Source organism: Meleagris gallopavo, chromosome 6 (genome assembly GCF_000146605.3).
Source record: "Meleagris gallopavo isolate NT-WF06-2002-E0010 breed Aviagen turkey brand Nicholas breeding stock chromosome 6, Turkey_5.1, whole genome shotgun sequence".
Taxonomy (NCBI): domain Eukaryota; kingdom Metazoa; phylum Chordata; class Aves; order Galliformes; family Phasianidae; genus Meleagris; species Meleagris gallopavo.
Window position 1 is genome coordinate 2,152,515 of NC_015016.2, and position 20,537 is coordinate 2,173,051.

A 20,537-nucleotide genomic window follows, 5' to 3' on the forward strand; every position below is an offset into this window, starting at 1 on the left:
ATCTTTGTGATGGAATTTAATTCATTCTGAGGGATAACAGCTGAAAAATCACAGAAACAGAAAGGTTGGAAAAGATCTACAAGATCATCCAGTCCAACCATCCATCTATCACCAATAGTTTCTCACTAAACCATATCCCTCAACACAAAATCCAAACGTTTCTTGAACACCTCCAGGGTCAGTGACTCCACCACCTCCTTGGGCAGTCCATTCCAGTGCCTGACCACTCTTTCAGAAAAGTGGTATAAAATCCTTGGATCCAAGGAGAATACTTTGGATGTTTTTTTGTTTGTTTGTTTGTTCTTTTTGAAGGGGTACCATGGGATATGGGATTTCTATATGTGTGTACTTCAACCAGTGTAGGAAGCCTTTGGTGTTGTAGCTTGGAGAATTGCAGTGGATTTTGAAACTAATATGTGTGGTTTTTGATTCTGTAATCTAAAGATGAGGTAGCAGTGGATGTGAATGTATGAACACAGGTAAGCACTGTATGTTGCAGCAGAAATGCTTAGCTCTAACTTTAGTGCATAGGAAAATGTTGAGTTATGGTATGGGCATAATGGTGGAACTGTAAAAACAAACAAACAAACAAATCAAACAGACCCGCACAGGCTAGAATGAGATATTTGACTAAAGAGTTGATTCTTTGCTGATCAACCATTCCTAGTTTGCCTGGACTTCTGACCTATTGCACTTCAAGTAGCCATTGGCCTTTGTGGGTTGGGGAGGGAGCATGGTAGGCCAACTCAGGAAAGCTTTGTTGTAGTGTGGAATAATGGCAGGGGGAGAGAGAATGGGGGTTTGTAGGTTGGTGGGTATAAGAAGCAACAATATGTGCCTGAAGTCCTGCATAACTCAGTCTGGCTCCTTGAGTTGTAGAGTCATTAATTTTGGAATTGCAGTGGAAGAGGGTTAATGCATGCTACTTCTCAGCTTCTCAAAACCTACTCCTTTATTGTTAGAAAAAAAGAAAGCGATGATAGAGTTGAACAAGGATCGGAAGAAGTGCAATACAGCAGGAAAAACATGCAAGGAAGAACTGAAAATAAAATCAACTGGGGCCTTGTACAGATGTACCGAAGATAAATCTCCTGGCAGAGAAGGAAGCTGCAGGGTAGGAATGCAATATTTCAGCAGGGCTGTCATTCCGGGCGGGTATAGCAGAGGCGTTTCCTCGCAGCTCACCTTGGCTCATGTTGCTGGCGGCAATTGCAGAGGAAACTCTTGAGTGTGTCAAAAATAAGAGTGCTCTGGCAGATCTGTGCAGGCTCCGTGTCTCTGACTTGTCTTCCTCAAATCCCCACCAGGGAAGACCCCATAATGTAAGAGAAAATACAGGCATACGTATAAAAGGATGAGCTGGTGCAATGAAGAGCCTTCCAAAATGAACTGAAAATAGGATCCCTGGGGGAGGGCAGTGAGTTCTAATTGCTACATAGAGCGTATGACCAAGGCAGATGAATGCCACCAGCAAACCCAGTAGTTCTTGTTGCTTACAGCTGGGGATAATAAACTTCTGATTTCCGGACTTCAAACCAATGGGGGATTGAATTGGAAGGAGAATGATGTTGGCAAGGTTCCCCTGAGCTGAGTGATGTGGGACTGGGCAACGAGGTCCTTCCTGAGGTATGGATGGATGGTGCAGGCATGCTCAGAGCAGAAGTTAGGTGAGGTGCACAGAAAAAGAGGACAAAATCTCAAGTGTAGACTCTGTCCCTTGACCCTGCAGTGCTCACAGAGACCAGAATTAACTTACTAACAGAGTTAAAGCTTCCTGGGTTGTGAGCAACGAGCTATTTGGTCTCTCTCCAGGTTCCTGGTGGACAAACATACCTTCATCTGATGCTCGGCCTTCTCAATCCAAAGCAATAGCGCAGAGTGCTGGCTATCTTTCTAACAACAGAAGTTGTAGACGGGATGAGCAATAAAAAATATATTAAATAAACAAATAGCCCCTTTTTTCCCCCATCCTGAAAGATTTTCTTGGAAGGAACAGCTCAGCCTTTGTGAGGAGCTGAGAAAGCATCCAACTCTGACACCGTTGCCTTACGGGACCTCACTCAGCCTAGGTTGCATAAAAGGGCTTTATAGGATTACAAAGGTTCCATGCAGTGGCAGCTCCGAGGCAGTGTTTCAGGTGGGGCCACCAGCTCTGCCTGTGCTTGTTTATTACAGATGCGTGGCTTGTTTCTCACCCATTTGGTTTTGATGTCTGTTTTCTGTGATGGAGGAGGACTGAAGGTAGTGTGCTCCTCAGTGCAGAGTTGGGTCAGGAAACAGGCTGAGGAGGTGGGAGAAGTGCTCTGCTATTCATCGTGTTGCTGTGGTGTCTCTATGTTGTTTTTCCAGGCAAGGGTGAAGTGGGAGTCTGGAAGTGGAGATGCCGGCCCAATGTTTGCAGCTTATATGGTGTTGTCTGCATTATCCTGGTTATCAGAGCTGATGAACTTTTGCCCAAGCCTCCGCACATGGCAGTGAAAATGGCATACTGTCAGCAATGTCCCATTTAATGTTTCCATTTCCTATTGTTTTCCTTAGCTTTCCACCTGCAAATCAAAAGCAGGAGCCAGAGCCCTGTCCTCTGGCTTTGTGCAGCACTATGAATCCTGTTTTTTACCTTCTCCTTGTTCCAGGCTTTTATTTTGTTATTTGGCTGTCTCTTATTGGGACCCCTGACAGTGCTGCTCAGAGAGCTGTGGCTACCCCATCCCTGGAGGTGCCCAAGGCCAGGTTGGCAGCACGGTCTGATGGGAGGCAACCCTGGCCATGGCAGTGGAGTTGGAACTGGCTGATCTCTCAGGTCTCTTCCAATCCCAGCCATCATGTGATTGTCTTTAAGAAATACATGACTTGAAGTATCTCAAAGGCAAACATCAAATGGGAGGGATGTGAAGGGGCTCCAAATAGCTGGTAGCTCTGCAAAACCAGCAGAGTAGGTTTTGCAGATCAGCTCCTGTATCACTCCCCCTGACTTCCACATGATACTTGGAGTTGTGCTTTCCAAGACATTTTGCTCACCAGTACCACCTCAGTTGGAAAGGTGAAAGAGAGGTAGAAAATGGGTTATGTCTTCTTCTCTTCTCTGTCAGCTGAGGATATCCCTGACAGCAACTAGGAAAGCTTGCAGGATTGAACCTTTGGGGAAAAAGTATTGATGAGGGCCAGGAATAAATGTCTTGGAGATTTTGTTACAGGCATTTACTACTGCAAAGCTTGGATTGAGCCACCTCTCCCATAAGCATAAGTGGTTAATGAGGCCACTAGGGCCAGGTGATGTCCCGAGTGCTTGGGCAGCACTCAAGCCTGAGTCCGCACAGTGCAGAGCAAAAATGTGAGGGTTAATATTTGTCAGTATCTTTATCTTTCTAGGAACAGGTTTTTTTGGGGAAAAAAACCTTTTTGGGGGGAAATTTGCATAGGTCAAACTCCTTTGTCGTCTTTCCCACAAATCACTTTGACTCTTCATTCTTTTGGCTTCTATCTTGACTTGATGTTAAATCACCTCATTAAATGATCAGGAATAATTGTCAGCTCTACTACATGTTGCTTGGCTGTGGCTCAGATCAGTGCCAGCTGTTTATGGGAGGTTTAGGAATTAAGGCACCGTAGGTGCATGCCTCGTGGGATTGCCTTTCTGGCAGGATGCATCCTGTCAATTACAGATGATTCCTCATTGGAAAAGGAACATCAAGCTGCTGTTCTTGAGGGTTTTGAAGCATTTCCATGGTCACTCAGTGTTTGGTGAAGGCGATGAGTGTGTGCTCTGCTCCCATACCTGCCACCTTGCTTCTCCTGATGGGTCTTGGTCTATGCTTGCTGCACATGCCCATCTGCACAGGGCTGCAGTGCATTCCAGCATGTTTTAATTCTGGCTTTAAGCAATTCTTCCTTCCATTTTGGCTGGGGAAATGTGTCTTCAGGTTCTTCAGAAACCTTTTTTAGTTATCCCCATTGACTGCATGCACTGGCACCTGGCCGGAATAGGGCAGAGCCAGGAGAGTGGGGTGCAGACAGCCCAGCCAGCAAACCACTGCTGAGCCCAGCAGATGTTCCTGCAGCCTTGCTGCTCCCCGGGGCCGATGCCAGCCTGGTCCTCTTCCAGCAGCTCGTCACTTGACACCGGGAACAGTACGCTGGCTTCTTTGTTGCACATTTGGACTCAAGGACCTTGTGTAGGGGAGAAGAGAAGGACACGTCTTTCTGAATTTCTTCAGGTCATTTTGTGGGCGTTGAGCTCATTCTTCCTTGTTAAAACCCTTTGGCATCATCGTCTCTCAAAGTGTATCCTGCTTGCAAGCCTCGATCCGTGGCTGAATTTTGTGAAGGGATCTCTCCTGTTCTTTTGCTTAGGGTGGAGTGGCTGTACATGTGTCTCCTGGGGGTGTCTCCTGGGGTCTGGTGGCACAAGTCACCTTCTCAAGCTGGTTCTGGCTCTGCTCGATGCCCTGAAATGACTATTTTCTTTTTTAGTGCACAAGAGACTAGCTGCAGTGTTCTTGCCTTCTTGCTAGTTTCCTGAATTCATGCACTTATGTACTTTCTGTAATTTTTTCCCTATTTCAGTTTTAAATGAACTGTCCTTTGGCAATTTTGAGTTTGACAGACGTGGCGATTGCCAAGGTCTTTCATCCAAACAAGCTCCGTGGAGAAAATAAATCCAAGTATTGCTTCTTACCTCCCTGTCATGCACAGACTGCAGAGAACCTTGCTGTAAAATCTCTTCTCTCCCATTGCATCCCAGTGGGTGCTCAGCTCATTCTCACCCTTTACCCCTCTGTTCCTCTGCAGGCTGACGGGCAACGAACCCCTGACCATCCTCCCTCTGACCTCAGAAATGGAGGAAGCTGCCGTCAAAGCCCACTACAAAGTCTGTGACCGCCTGAAGCTGGAGAAGAAGCAGCGCAGGATGTGCCGGCGGGACCCCGGCGTGGCAGAGACCCTGATGGAGGCCATCAGCATGAGTGCACTGGAGTGCCAGTACCAGTTTCGCTTTGAGCGTTGGAATTGCACCCTGGAGGGCCGCTACCGGGCCAGCTTGCTAAAGAGAGGTAAGTGGGATGGGGGTTTGCTTGGGGCTGCTGGTACCTCCTGCGCTGGTGGGCTTCCCTGCCATTTTGCACAGCAGTCATCCTCATGTCATTGGAGAGTGGTCTCCTCGGGGCTTTAAAAAGAGCTTCATAGAATCATATGATGGTTTGAGATGGTTTCAGGAAGGGACCTGAAAGATCATCCAGTTCCACCCCCTCTGCCATGGGACAGGTTCCTTCCTACCTGCTCTGGCTGCCCAGCACCCATCCAACCTGGCCTTGAGCGCCTCCAGGGATGGGGCACCCACACCTCTCTGGGCAGCAGTGCCAGGGCCTCACCACCCTCTAGATAAAGAATTTCTTTCTAGCATCTAACCTAAATTTCTCCTCTTATAGTTTAAGTTCATTTCCCCCTTGTTCTATCACTATTAAACCATGTAAAATTTCAGTTCCCCTCCTGCTAATAAGCTCCCTTTGAGTTCGGGAAGGCTGCAACGAGATCTCCCTGGAGCCTTCTCTTCTCCAAACTAAACAAGCCCAACCTTTGTGGAAGGTAAAGACAAAGCCAGGCTTAGCTCATCTGTGCAGTCTGTGGCTGTGATTGATGTGCTCGTATCAAAGGAACCTCTGCCTGCCTCCCATCACTGGCCACAGCTCCTCTGTGTGGAGGCTGAAGATGTTTGTTCGCACATCTGCAGCCAGAAGCTCTGTGCGCTCCTCACTTCTGCTGGAAGTTGAGCCATTGCTGTAGGAGAAGAGATTTAAATTTGCAAAAGCTGTGTTGTCTTTTTTTTTTTTTTAATTATTATTTTTTAAAAACTATTTTATTTTTCCTATTCAAGAAAGAAAGTGGGAAAATGCTTTGGTAAGGGAATAAAGACAAAGTGGTGGTGGTGGGGTCACGATGCAAGGCAAAACCTCAATGCTTCCATGCCCTGCTCTGCTCTACCTGCGCAAAAGCTCCCTGGCTGTGAGCATGGAGTGATGTCCACATTGCTTCCAGGTGGAGATAACCAGAAGCTGATAAAGAGTATTAGAAGAGCAGGTGCTGTGTTCTGTCTGTTTCCTTTGCACTGCCTTGTGTAGCCCAGCTCTCCTGCAGCCTCTCAATAAAATCATAGAATGGAATCAGAATAACTTGGATTGGAAGGAACCTCAAAGATCATCGAGTTCCAATTCTTCTGCCAAAATCCAGTTCTTATTCCTGGACTGAAGCTAACGATGCAGTAGGCCCACTTCACAGGTGGCTTCCCTAGAACTCGAGGGCTTCACTGGCTCCCAGAAAGTCTCACCCTCAATGAGTGGACCTAGAGACCTAGAGTCTGACATGCTCAAAGATGAATTTGGAGCTCTGCAGTGCTCCCTCGTTCCCTAAGAAATGGGAAGGAGCCATCCAGAAGCTCTAGGGCTCAACTAATGCACTGTCACCGACTGCGATGGAAACAAGGAGCGTCCTTATGAAACCCAAGAGGTGCAGCCAGAGCTGCAAGACGTTTAAAAATATCTCTGCATGCCAGAGGAGTCCCTGGATTAGTGGCGCCTTGGGAAACTCAAGCACTTTCTCATGCTGACACCTGGAGGCCACAGCTTGCTCCTTCAGATGTGCCCTCAGCGAGGGGAAGGGGTATTCCAGAGCAGCCTGGAATTTTGCTGCTGGAAAACACTGTTGCAAACCATCCCACCCCCTTGTCAGGACACCATTTAATAAATGGTAGCACTGAGGGTTGCAGAGCTCTGCCTGTTGTCTCATTCTTCCATGCTTTATGCCCCTGCAGCATCTCAGCCCGCCACCGATGCTGTAAATCCTTCAGGTGTTGTTCCCACAGCACAGCTCACAGCCCTGTAAATCTTCCTCCTCCTCTCCAGGAGCTGCTGGTTCCTGGTTCAGCATTGCAACGAGCGATACCCCCAGGGCAAAGGGGTATGGCTATAACCCGCTATGACACAGCTATTCCAATATATCAGTGGGGGAATGTGTTTTTTCTCCTCCAGAACTTCACAGAGAGGAAAATAAATAAAGAAAAAAAACCACAACAACATAACTACAAATGTTTCACTTAAGAAAACTTTCTCCCTCCATTGTTCCTCTCGGTCCTCAGCACAGCCCAGCTGCTGGTTTGCAGTTTGGGCTGATGCGGCCCGTTTCTTAAAATAACAGGAGATTGTTCAAGGGACTCGTTATCCTGTTCGGATTCTCGCGAACGATTTTGGAAAGGGCTGAAAGGGGATAGCTGTGGATGGCAGGCTGTCGATGCACCAGAATGCCTGCATTGATTTAAAGCTCATTATCTTGTTACAGCATATCTCGGTGCAATCAAATAGTGCACGGCGGAGATGGCTTTAAATCTGGCCAGAGCCAAATGTCACATGGACTTGCTTGAGAGCTGCCTGAGCTGCCTGTGGGCGAGATGATACCCGCGCTGATGGGCACTGGGCATCTGTGGGCTTTCGGTGATGGAGAAGGGGAGGAGGAGAGCTGAGGCTGATGAGGGGATTGGCAGAGGGAAGCCTGGCTCAGTGTCAAACCCAGTATGCAGTGTGGTGGCAGGTTGCACGGTCAGCGCTCCCAACTGGGAGGCCTTGGTGTGGATCTGTGTTAGCTGCTAACTCAGGCTGACGCCTGGCTCTTTGCTGCTAATTACAGCAGCTCAGGCTCACAACGCCTGGCTCTTTGCACTGCTCCATCAGGGACTTTCTGTTAGCATGCTGGTACCTCTCCATTTTGCAGCGTGAGCAGCAGTAGTAGTGGAAAGAGAGCAGTTCTACAACTTGCAAGCACAGAGGCTTGGTAGCATCACTCTTCGGCATTCCTAGCATCTGGCTGAGAAAAAGTTGAAACAGCCAGTAGAAGATGGAAACTGCATAGATGGTGTTTTCTGCCCAGAGTTTGGTGGTCCTCAAATCCACAGGTTTTTGTGGTTTGAATTAAATAAAGAATTCCTTAACTGCCCTCACTGAGACAGTTTGTGATGCTGAAGATGTTTCTGGTACGCTGGAGGACATGGTGTAACTTCAAGGGGGAAAACGAATGGGAGAAAAAAAAAAAAATTTGCTTTCTCATTGCTAACCACTCTTTTCTGTGTCCCCAGCAAGTGTGGAGTCAATCCTGTTTTATTTCAATCTTCCTCCCTGAGAGGGAAAGGGTTTCTGCTCTTCTTTTCCAGGTGAACAGTGGGAGGATTGGACAATTTCTAACGCAGTGTGTTTTGAGCCAAAACAGGACCTCTTTCTCCAGGACTGGACTTTCCTTTTTCTTCTGCTGAAGTTCTACCCTGTGCATCCAATTCTTCTATGGGAAGGCAGGCTCTGGGGGTGGGCCAGGATAGTGCCCCATGAGCCCACTTGGACTATCATGATCCTCCCAAGGACCAGTTCCAAAAATGACCTGGCAGTGTCTCTGCATGTCCTTGGTTGACACACTAGTTTACAGATATATCCACTACTGTCACCATCCACTTGTGTTATTTTTGAGTGGGGGATTTCTTGAGTTGGATCCAACGCTGTTCTGGAATTGCATCTCAAATATGCAGTCGTTTACTGCTTCCATAGACGGAGAATGAGGAGCTATAAATACTGACATGTTTGCTTTTTTATTTCTGTCTTTTATCATTTGTATTAAAATCATGGGTCTCTTTTGGCCTCAGTTTACCCACTGGGGGGAGGCAGATGCTGTTGCAAGTGAGCATGGAGTTATAAGAAAATGGTTGTATGTGAAAAGTTTGAGGTCCAAATGTTTCTTCAGGTTTGTCAGGTACTGCCTTAGGTGACAGGCTGATTACTAATTGCTTTCCAGCCCTTGTTGCCTTTTGTTAACAATTTTGTTGGACCTGAGTAAATCTTGGTGATTTGTTTTCTGAGAGGAGAGGAAAGCCTTCATGACTTCCACCCCAGTCATCCAACTAGAAGTCTGTGCTAGGTTCCTTCCATTTGGTGGCCCCTTGGTAGCAGTATTGCCATACCATGATGATGACACCACCATGGACTGTCCAGATCTTGCTCACCTCTTCCTATTTTCAAGCAGAGACTGTAAAACAACAACCACATAACTGTCTGTTTGGTGTGGTTTTGTTTATAATCTTGGTTAGTGCCACCTCATTTGTCCCCCTCTTCTCTGCCTTTATGAGGCCCATCTGGAGTACTGCATCCAGGCACAGGGCTGCCAGTACAGGAAGGATACGTAGCTGTTGGAGCAGGTCCAGAGGAGGGCCAGGAAGATGCTCAGAGGGCTGGAGCACTTTTGCTATGAGGAAAGATTGAGGGAATTGGGCTCATTTAGTTTGAAGATGAGAACACTCTGGGGAGACCTCAGTGCAGCCTTCCTGAACTCGAAGGGAGCTTATTAGCAGGAGGGGAACTGAAATTTTACATGGTTTAATAGTGATAGAACAAGGGGGAATGAACTTAAACTATAAGAGGGGAAATTTAGGTTAGATGCTAGGAAGAAATTCTTTATTTAGAGGGTGGTGAGGCCCTGGCACTGCTGCCCAGAGAGGGTGTGGATGCACCATCCCTTGAGACATTTAGGTCCAGGTGGGATGGGGCCCTGGGCAGCCTGATCTAGTGGGGGGCAACCAGCCCATGGCAGTGAGGGGTTGGAGGGGGGTTTGTGCCTGGATGAACTTTCAGGTCCCTCCCAACCTTAGCCATTCTACGATCCATCGTACCCTGTTCTCTACCACGTAGAGAATTACGTTGTCTTCTGTACCATCAATGATACGTGTAGAGCATGGCATTGCTCAAACCTTCTCATGATCTTCACTTCAGTTGCCTTAGCTTTTTGGTTCTTTTCTTTAAAATAAAATCCTTGCTCCAGCCACAATTACAGCAGCCTCTTCTTTCCTTCCAGGTTTCAAGGAGACGGCCTTCCTCTACGCCATTTCCTCTGCAGGGCTGACACATGCTATGGCCAAAGCGTGCAGCGCAGGCCGGATGGAGCGCTGCACCTGCGACGAGGCTCCTGACCTGGAGAACCGCGAGGCCTGGCAGTGGGGTGGCTGCGGTGACAACCTGAAATACAGCAACAAGTTTGTCAAGGAGTTCTTGGGGAGGAAGCCCAACAAGGACCTGAGAGCCAGGGTGGATTTCCACAATAACCTCGTGGGCATGAAGGTGAGTCGTTGGATGCAAAATGCATGGAGCTTTCCTTTTGCAGGAGGTGTGAAGTCTGATTAGGTTTGTGCCTTGTTTTGATCACTGTGCTTCAAATGACTGGGGAGAGACCAGAGGGAAAGAAAAGGAACTTTCCAGATCTGGAAAACATGAGATGAGGAGAAAGATTGCTGGCTTTCCATCAGGAGAAGTGGGTCTTACAAGGGGATGGCAAGACAGGTCATCTAGATTTGTACAAGTTATGATGGGCAGGAAAGGATTTACTCTGCAGCACTGCAGGTGGAGATTGAGAGATGCTTTCCTTGAAGCAGTGCTGCAGATCATGGATAGCATAGCATCTCTGTAGGCAGGTTTCTTTAAAACTTGGTGGACAAGTATTTGGTGGGAAACCAGGGCAGAGCTATTCCTCTCTGACTGATTCCAGTCCTAAAAATCCCTTTGACCTTCCACTCAGAGATGCTGTGTTTGCAGCTGAGAGAACTCAGATGTGCAGTCTGTTTTGTTTTGTTTCTTTCCTCCTATCCTTACGCTTGAGGGTTTCCTGCTCTTTTAACCCACGCTCATCCCCATGAGGCTTTGCTCTGAGTGTTGTAAAGAACAAATTGTGTGCTGGCTCATCCCAACAAGAGATAGGAAAGAAAGGGGTTTTCCACCTTCTCCCATCAATTACTTGGACGTACCTAGCCTAGAGCTGCTTGCACATGAAAATTGCTCAGATTGGCCAGCACAGGTGCCTAGGATCAGTGTTTCATTGCACCGACCTCATAGAGGGACATACTGTAAGGCTATAAATAGCCTTCAAGCCTTGTTATTGTCCGTGTGATTGGATGGAGGGTTGAGGCTGGGATGGGGACCTGGGTCTCCAGTTTCCCAGGCAAACGCTGCCCAGCCAGTTGTGCATTCTAGGAATCACCACCCCAGCTCAGTTGTTCCTGTGCATGTGCATTAAATGCCATTCATTGCAATGGAGTTGGGGCACTGGAGAATGCCACTAGTTCGTGCTGGCCAGCAAAAAGTCTCCCCCTGTCCCCACCACCAGATGCTCCCAGACAGCGCTGAGATCAGGGTTAGAAATATCCTGGATTTACTTGGTGTCTGGCTTTGGCTGACAGCTTTTCTGCCTCTGGATTAAGAGGCTCAGTGCCTCTGAACTCCTGTTGCAGCTCTTTGGCGTGTGAAACAGGCTCTGCGGAGTGATGAAATCTGTTTTAATCCTTGTGTTTGATTGTTTCTGAGGGCATATCCTGTAGGACAAACTCTTCGGGTTTGGCTGTGCAGCAACTGGAACAGAATATGGGGAAGGTGGTCCGTGAGGGCTGTGATTTCACACTGTAGAGAGCTATGAGATGTCTCTGTCTACTCCTTTTCCAGATTCACTTAATAGAGTCTCATCAGAAACCAGACAAATGTAAGTTTAGGTGCCATGGGAATGCTTTTGTAAATCTATATACATCTCTCCTCCAGCACTGCTGGGACTGATGCACTTTCCCAAGGGATTTGACCTAACTCCCAGTGTTCTCCATCCCCGTACTGCAGGCAGGATGGCCACATGGAGCTGAGACCCAGCCTTGGATTTTGGTTAGGCATATCTAGTTGTCAGCTCTGCTCTCCACTCTCCATGTGGTTTTAACCTAAATGAACTCCAAGGATGAGCTGAAGGGAAGGAATCTCCTCATGATGCCTGAGTTTCTTCCTGATGCCACTGGGATTTAGATCCCAGGGCAATGGAAGATGTCAGGGAGTCTCTTGCATCCTCTGCCTCCACTTTACTTGGCACAGTCAGGCCCTGGTCTTTGGCAGTGGTTTCTAAGCACTAATGTAATATCTGCAGCTAAACAGCTGAGTAACAGTTGTGACGGTTGTCCAGACACTGAGAGCCCTCATGGTGATCCAAGTCAAAGACCTTTGCTGCAGGTCAGTGATCCAGCATTCCTATTTTTGTCCACCCACGCCGTGCTGTCAGGCTGGTATTGCTGTCTGACGGCTTTGCCTTGCCTATTTGCAGTGGCAGTTGAAATGATTTCTGCTTACATTTCTAGGGTAGTTGTACCTTAGTGTGGTTGAGAGGCAAGCCAAGCAGCTCACCAGGCTCACAGCTGCACTGAGAAGCCAGGCAGAGAACAAGGGAATTTCACTTTCAGGAAGAAGCTTTTATGAGGGTGTTGGTTAATGATCAGGAGAACATACGTCTGTGTAGTCAAGATATGTGGATCTAAAGCATTGGCACAACGTGGTGTCATTGAGATGACTATCAGAGATGCTTGGAGTTGGGATGGGAGTTGAGAGTTGTCCGCATGCAGTACTACGCTGAATTATTGGCATTTTCCTTGATAAAGACACTGAGTTAAATATGAAACTCAACATCAGTCCTCAACTCTTCTTTCTCCAATGAAGTCGCCCATCAGCTGACTGTATTCTTACAGACTTTCCAACTCTTGCATATCTGGAGATACTAACCTAGTGACTACGAGGGTCTAAACTACTTTGAATCAATCTAGTTTGTTTATTTGGGTAATTCATCATACTCTTTTGATTTGATGTGAATCCAAAGCCACACAGAAGAAGTATAGATATCTTTGTTTTGTGCTGTTTCGGAACAGAGTGCCAATTAAATAAGAAAGATGGCCTTCCAGCCTCCAATGTCTTAACTGTCCCCATAAGAAATGAAAGGATGATTTCAGGCAGGAGCCTGAGGCACAGAGTGCCTTTTCCCAGGTTATTTAGGAAGCTGATGATGGAGCAGGAGATAGAGACAAGCACTCATGAGTTTCTACTCAACACCCACTGTTTTTCCTCAAACCAAATCTCAGATTTTATGTCTGCTCATGAAACCATACAGGCGTGAACTGAAACCTTAGCTGTGCTACAGACTGTTCGGACTTGTGTTGGGTATTGGACAAGGAGACTTTCTTTTCCAGTACTTCTCTACAGGGCTTGCAGCTGTGCCTGCCCACGCTGGTGTAGGTACAGTGTATGTATGGGGGTATGTGTGTTTGATGGTGGTAGAGGAATATCTATCAAAGATACAGCACAAGCTTGGTGGTCTCTCAGTGATTCGTAGCAACATATAACCCTTCCCATCTAATTACTCCCAACCATGACAAATTGTATAAATAGTCCCTTGAGACCCAGCAAAAAAAAAAGGGACTTGTGCTTAATAGACTTATTTGGCAACAAACACTATTCCCTCCTGGTCGAGACGGCAGTTTCTCCATGGTGTCACACTAGCAAACAATTTGCATCTTTCTGGAAGGGTGACATTATCCTATCCCGCCTAGTTTTAGTGTCTCTTGGTAGAAGTTCTCATTTAATTATTATTTTACTTCTGTTTTTAACAACCTTGATGGGCCAGCCATAATTTTGCCACCACCAATGAAATAATCACTGAACATGTTGTGCCCATGATGGCTTACAAAGTTATATGATATGACCTCAAGTGCTAATGAAAGGGCGAGCTTGTCTAGCGCAAGGATGAGGTAATTAGACCAAGACTTCTCCAGCCTTCTCTTTATTGAAAAGTAGGAGCTCTGAATAGACCACTTATTAAAAAGCAATTTCCCTTCCTTTGCAAAATCTACTCTCGCTCATTCAGCTATTCTTTCCGAGAGGTCTTGGGTGGAGAGGATGTGTGCTGGGGGGAGTGGAGTGTGTGTGTCAAGGGGATGGGGGTGATGGAGGGGAGAGAAGTCAACTGCATTAAAGCTCCGCTGCCAGCAGTGAAGTTTCTTGGTTATATTAAACCAAGCACAGGAAGCCTTGCTGAGGCTCTCTTCTTCTCTATATCCTCCCCCCCTTCCCCCCTTGTACACACAAGTGCAGCCCTCTTTTGTAACCCATTAATGAAAAGTTGGAATATTAGAGCACTCAATTAGTTCCACTGGGCTCAAGTAAGTGATGTTTTAATTAAATTTGCCCAGTTTCTCAGCAAAGTATCATTAAACATGACTTTCCAACTCCCTCTCTGGAGCGTTGCTAAGTTTCTTAATCCCAGGAGTGCTGACCTCTTCCAGAGGTATGTCTGGTCAAGCATGTCTTGCAGATCCAAGGGGCACTATTAAAGACGGCTGCTATTATCCAAGGGAAAAAAAATTGTCATGTTCTCATTCCCTTTTTCCTTTATACTTTCAGAAGGAGGGACACAAGCCTTTGCCCTCAGGACCCCAAAGTCAGGGGTTTAACCAAAGGCTTCTTGGGATCCGCGGGTGTTCAGTGCAAAACTGTGTGAGGATGGAAAAGGGGAACCAGAAAATTCTTCCCTTAAAAGTCTCACTTTGGGCAATATCTCCCTTTAAAATTGTTTCCCTTCATGAAGCTTCCTTAATTGTTTTCACACAACACTGACCTGTATGAGTCTTTGGAAGCATCCTTGTCACCCTTGTTGCTGCAAGGCTCCAGACCTGTCCTGAGACTTGTTACACCTGCATCTCTGAAACCATGTGGGATGTTTTGCAGAGGTTGGTGGGAGGTGCATGTACTTTTCTTTGCTTTTGGCTTGCTTGTTTGGAAATCCATGCAAGGAATGGCTTTTCTCCTAAGACAGTGTTGGCAGAGACCTCAAGGGTTGAGCATGCCTCCTGCTCTGGAGATAGACTCTCTATATCAGGTAGATGTTTGCCCTGCTATCATCTGTCTGAGGAACTTCATGAAGTATCACATAACGTGTTATCAGAGAGCACCACCCTCTTCATTGCTGTATCTCCATTTTACAGAGAGGAAACTGAGACCCAGAAAGATTAAGTGACTCACTAAAGGTCACACACAAGCATAAACTTGGCACCCTGGTCTCCTGTTGCAGAGACAGTGTTTGCAAGCACCTCCAACCCTATCTTGTACGATTCCCACTGGAAAGCATGATTCCAGGCAACCTCTGGAGTTTGTTGAACAGGTACTTTCAATTGTAATCTCACGGTTTTCCAATTCCCTCAAAAATAGTGCTATAATTGTTCCTCTTGATGAGGCAAATCCATCTGAACTTACTAACACAGCAGGGGGGTCCCTGATGAGCATTGTGGTCCTTTTCAACCCAGGCCTTTCTAAGATTCTATGATTCTTTCAGGTAGAGATTGGCTCAGCCAAAGTCATTCTAAGGCTTCGGGATCGAAACTCTGGAGGAAAGCATTTGCTGTGTTCCATAAGCAATGGCAGTTGGTTGTTTATGCAGAACTTTCTCAGCAGGTGAAATAAGAATACAGTTGGGGAAAGAATTAACATGCTCAAGTTGAAGTAGGGTTATGTTATTGTATGCTTCTTATGCGTTTATGGTTTAAGTGGTATTTCACTAACACTGGAGTGAGAAGAATGGTGGTAAGGGACACAAATTCTGAAAAAGCAGTTCGAGGACAGGTTCAGAAAAAGGGCTTTTTTTTTCCAAACAAGATAAAAGGAGAAAGAAGAGGAAGGAAGGAAAAAAGGAAAGGAAAGAAAAAAAAAAAGTATGCTAGCAATCTGTGAAACTCTTGCACTTCACCCAGTGGTAAGACCATTGGAAAGCGACAAGTCTTTGAGTGGTCTGGGCACTGAGAAGAAATGGGGATGGTGGCTGCGGTCCAAAACAAACACCAATATTTGAGCCGAGACAATAACTAATCCTATTTAAATTGAAGGAGGATACGTATGTCGAGGATGGAGGCACCTCAAAGCGCTGTCGGAGGCTTTTTCCCTGGGCACACTGTAACCCCACGGAGGTTCATCAGCTCCCTCCTCTCCTCCAAACCATGGCGAATGGGTTGGAGCCCCGCAGCCGCAGCCCAGCCATGACGCGGCTCTAACTCAGGAATTCCCACGGCCGCGTCCCGGCTTCGCACTGCTGCTGCCCAGACGAGAGTTGTCTGAAAACCACTGCCTGAGCCCCGTGACCCAGCTGGGAATGAATGGCAATCTGTCCTCGGCGTTTCAGCTAAAACACTGAGAAATTGTGTGTTGCAGCATGTCTGAGACTGATCATTACAGGGGCACTTAGTCTGACCTTCGTAGCAAACCATTGTTGTGAGGAAGGATTACATGTTGCATAGCAATGCTCTGCTGTGATCCCTTTTCCCTATGGCTCTTATAAAGGCATTTGGGCAGGCGGTCCTGCGGTGCTATCTAATTTCCTCAGAGCAACAAGCACCAATAAAGACAGTCCAGTCTTGCTGTATCATAATTGTTTTCCTCATTGTGCTTTTGTCGGTATTTGCTATTCTCACGACGAGATCAATGGGGGTTTTTGTTCCCAAGTCAAACAAACTGATTTGCTTACAGAGCTTTATTTTCCTCCCGAACTGCCATCCTATTTGTGAGACTACCAGAGCAGGTGGTTGCTCAGAGTGGGAGGACATAATTTCAATGTGTGATGCTATCCTGTCCCACTGGTTGTATTTATTCAATTTCATTTTCATAGTGGAGTATTTCTAGAGCATATAACACGATAAGGATTTAAATGTCCCAGGGTGTTGTTCCTTCTTTCTGAGCTGCTGTGACTCTGCTGATATGCGGTTGCCGTGGTGTTTAAGACATGGCATGAAATGTTTGGCACTTTGGATTTAAGCTAATACATACATGTGACAAGCATGCACACGGCTGCTCAGCATTGCACAGATGAAACATGGTTATTTAATAAGTGGTGATGTCGTGTGCATTGTAGGACTGGGTCATGTCTCTGTAGGATGGAGGCAGATGGGCTCTGAACTGTGTGGCTGCCTCGAACAGAGAAGAGGAGCTACCTTGATTCATAGAATCATTACGATTGGAAAAGACTACTATGATCATGTCATCTAACCATTAACCCATCACCACCATGCCCACTCAGCCATGTCACTAAGCTTGTGTTAGTCTTTTTCTGCCTTCTGCCTCCTAGACTTTTTTGGTAGCAAGGGTGAATTAACTGAGACAGGGGAGGTTACGTTAGATATTAGGAGGAAGTTTTTCAGCCAGAGGGTGGTGAGGCACTGGAACAGGTTGCCCAAGGAGGTTGTGGATCCCTGGAGGCATTCAAGGCCAGGCTGGATGTGGCTCTGGGCAGCCTGGTCTGCTGGTTGGTGACCCTGCACATAGCAGGGGGTTGAACCTAGATGAGCATTGTGGTCCCTTTCAACCCAGGCCATTCTATGATTCTATGAAATTATTCTAGCCTGGAAATCCTTCCAGGTTTGAAAGCATGGTGTAGACATTTACCCACCTGTCCCAGTGCTCAGATGGGAACAGTTTCTCCAATGTTGCTGTGAGCAAAGTGATGGCATTTCACAAGGTCGAAGTGTCCTGTAAGTAGGAGCTGGATGTAAGTGTTTCTGATAGGACCATTCAACAAGAGGTGGAGAGTCTTTGGAAGCTGGAGAATGAGATAGGAAATAGAAAGGCTTTGCCAAGATTCATTTTGGCTTGTGGGTGGCAAGGTGCCTGTAGGCAGCAGTTCTCCATCACACGTCGCCTTGAGGAGCTGGGTTGCAACTGACAGCAGCAGAGGAGGCAGTCTGGGGAAGATATTTTTCTAGGATTTTTCATTATAACTGCCTCGTAATATTCTTGAGCCCTTCCCTGCCCTTCATGAGAAGCTTTATGGAATGGTTGGGATGGACCACACTTGCACAGTGGCCATATGAAAATCCACATGCTGGATTTTGTGAGCTGGTGCATTCATGAGAATAGAGACAATGAAAACTTTTTATACTTGGGTCCATCAGTGCATGACACCCAAGTTCTTCCAGCCACTAGTCGATGAAGAGCTAGGAGTGGGCCAGGAAAAATAAAAGAATGGACTTATTCATTAGGGGATTTGTTCATTGGTATTTAAGTCCAAAGACTTTCCTAAATATATGCACCTAGTAAAATTTGAGATGCCCTGGCAGATATGTCTGGAGAGGCAGCTGGTGGCAAAGTACAATGTTTTACAGTGCCTGAAGTAACATTAGATGCAAATTTTTAGACACCTGAATTGTACTCTGAGGATGAGATTCTGCTCACATGTTCTCATATCTAAGTTTATGTGCTTCCCTGAGAGCAGAGTTTTGAAGCTCCTGTTAGCGAGCAGAAATGTGGTCAGCACAGCCGTGGGAACCTGGAGAGATGTTCAGCTGAGCCCGTGAAGGTGACTGCTGCCCTTTAGGCTGCCCTGCCTGCCTTGGCTATAATGAATTGGATGGGAGTTGAGAGATGTTTCTCAAATGTAGGCCGGATATCTGCTTTGGTGAGGTCAACCCTGGCTGGATGTTGTGATTTAGATGTCTAAACCAACGTGCCTAAACCTACATGCCTATTCCTACTTGAAGGTCTCAGGCCACCTGCTAGCTGCTGATCCATTGGAATGTGGATTTCCAACACGTATCATGCCACATTTGCCAGCCCCATGTGCTGCCTTGGGTACCTGATGGTATTCGTGTATTCGTGCCTTGAGTGCCAGCTCTCCCACTGAGCTTTGGAGAGGTGTCTGTTGGCAAGAATAACCCTGTGTTTGAGTTCCCACCCTTCATTTCATGTCTGCGCCTTGTTCACCCAGCTCTAAATCCAGCCACGGACTGCGGGTACCAGCTGAGCCAAGTCTTCTTGGTTGCTTGCTTTCCCATCTCTACACAATGGCATTCATCTCTTTTTCCAGGTGGAGCAGATGCACATGGGTGCTGGGGGTGGTGAGAGGGTTGAGAAAAGCCTGAACAGAAGAATGAGTGCAGTGTGTAGCTCTTCTGCAAGTATCTCAGCAATGTTGCCCATTTTGCTGATGGCTTGGGCGTGAAATCAGGTATAGGAGCTTTGTTTCACATGAGCTCAGCTCTCACTTCTGGACAACCAGTGCAATGTGACTTTATGTGAGGGAAAACATGGGTGAGGATTGCTGTTTTGTTGTGTGTTTTTTTTTTCTTCTTTTCTTGGTGCTGAAATGTGTTCTGTACGCTCTTGTCTAACATTGTGGGATTTCTTGCAGAGTTGGCTAGACGCTTTGGCACGCAAAGCGTGACAAGCCCCTAACCAAGCTGGTCCAGCTGAGTACTATAAGCAGTAACACATCTCTCTCTGTAACCCATCACTTGTTTGAATGCTACTGTGTATTATTGGATTGCATTTGAAAAGGTCTTGGCTGTCACAGGAATGAAGTGTGACCATTGGCCGGGCTTTGCTGAAGGACGTATTATGCATAGTGTCTTTCTAAAAATGTCTCTGTAATATCAGGATTGGGCCAGACCCCAACTCTGAGTCCATGACCTATTGCACATTTGTACATGGTGCTCAGCAGGACTCATGTAGCCAAATAATTAAGAACCGCATGGTCAGGAAATGGATTGGAGCCAGTCCTCTGCTGTCATGAGGCCTTAATGTAGGCAGATGCCATAATGGGCTGAGGGGGAGATTTTTTTCTTTTTTAGAAACCATAGATGCCCCAGTGTAGGGCTTTTCTCAGCAGTACCTCGACAGGAGGCAGCTCTATAAAACAGACTCTGTTCTAGATGGCTATTTTAAGAGGTGGTTATACTTCAGCCATTTAAAGTCAAAATGTAAACGATTTTGGTGGGAGGGAGAGCTATAAATATCTGCTTATAATCTGTGGGCAAAATACAGGTTATCTGTGACAGTCCTGACATGCCTGCTCTAATGTAGCCCATGGGCTAGTACTAGGAGTAAACCCTTCTCTGGGGAAGCTCAGGGAAAGCATTCATGGAATAACCCAAGTTGGAAGGGACTCATACGAATTGTAGAGTCCAACATCATCCAGATGCCATTTAGAAGAAGATGGATATGCTCTTTATTGCCAAGAAATATCTTTATTGCAGCCTAATTTGAAAAGGGTACTTCTTTAGCATCATTTGGCTTATGGACATATGGTCTTCTGTGGCATTTAGGAAGATGGTACTATCTCTTTTTGAACTGAGTAACGAATGAATAACTCTCTGCATTCATCTCTTTCCTTCCTGATACTGTGCTTACTTTCCATGCTGCTGCTTCTGTTGAAAATAACCTATTTCCCTCCTCTCCCCTCCACATACCATAGTTCTACAAGTTCTTCCTTTTGTATTTATGCTTTGTGCTAGCTCTGTGCAAGATGTCCCCATGCAAGATCTGGGCATCTTCCTATATGTAGAATGACTTACATTTTGGAAGCAAGTCACACATGCTTAGTTCCTGATATCTTGGACAAATTATTTCCCTCCTATAGAGATCTGTGAGATAATTCTTATTTGGATAAATGTATATATATAAGTTAAAAAACAAACAAAAAAATGTACAAATATATGAAGAAAGAATTTGAAACTAAGCCTTGCCTTTAATAGTTGCAGACAAGAGGTATGAGCAGACAGAGTTCAACGTAGTGGTACTGATGTGGAGGGTCCACTTCATTTTCCAGAGATTTAATGCTTTCCTTTTCTTTTCTCCATTGTCAGTTTGAAGACCTCAGTACTAAGTGCTTTAATTCTTTTATTTTATTTTATTATTACT

General features: G+C 46.3%; 1 protein-coding gene across 1 annotated transcript in view; it reads left to right on the forward strand.

The window, feature by feature from the left end:
* The first annotated feature begins 976 nt into the window (after positions 1 to 976).
* Positions 977 to 20,537, forward strand: part of WNT9A (Wnt family member 9A) — a 21,503-nt gene continuing 1,942 nt past the window's right edge. Inside the window, exons 1-3 of the mRNA XM_010712280.2 lie at positions 977 to 1,065; positions 4,789 to 5,048; positions 9,874 to 10,136. Coding sequence (XP_010710582.2) covers positions 977 to 1,065; positions 4,789 to 5,048; positions 9,874 to 10,136 — 612 coding nt within the window. The remainder of the gene's footprint in view (positions 1,066 to 4,788; positions 5,049 to 9,873; positions 10,137 to 20,537) is intronic.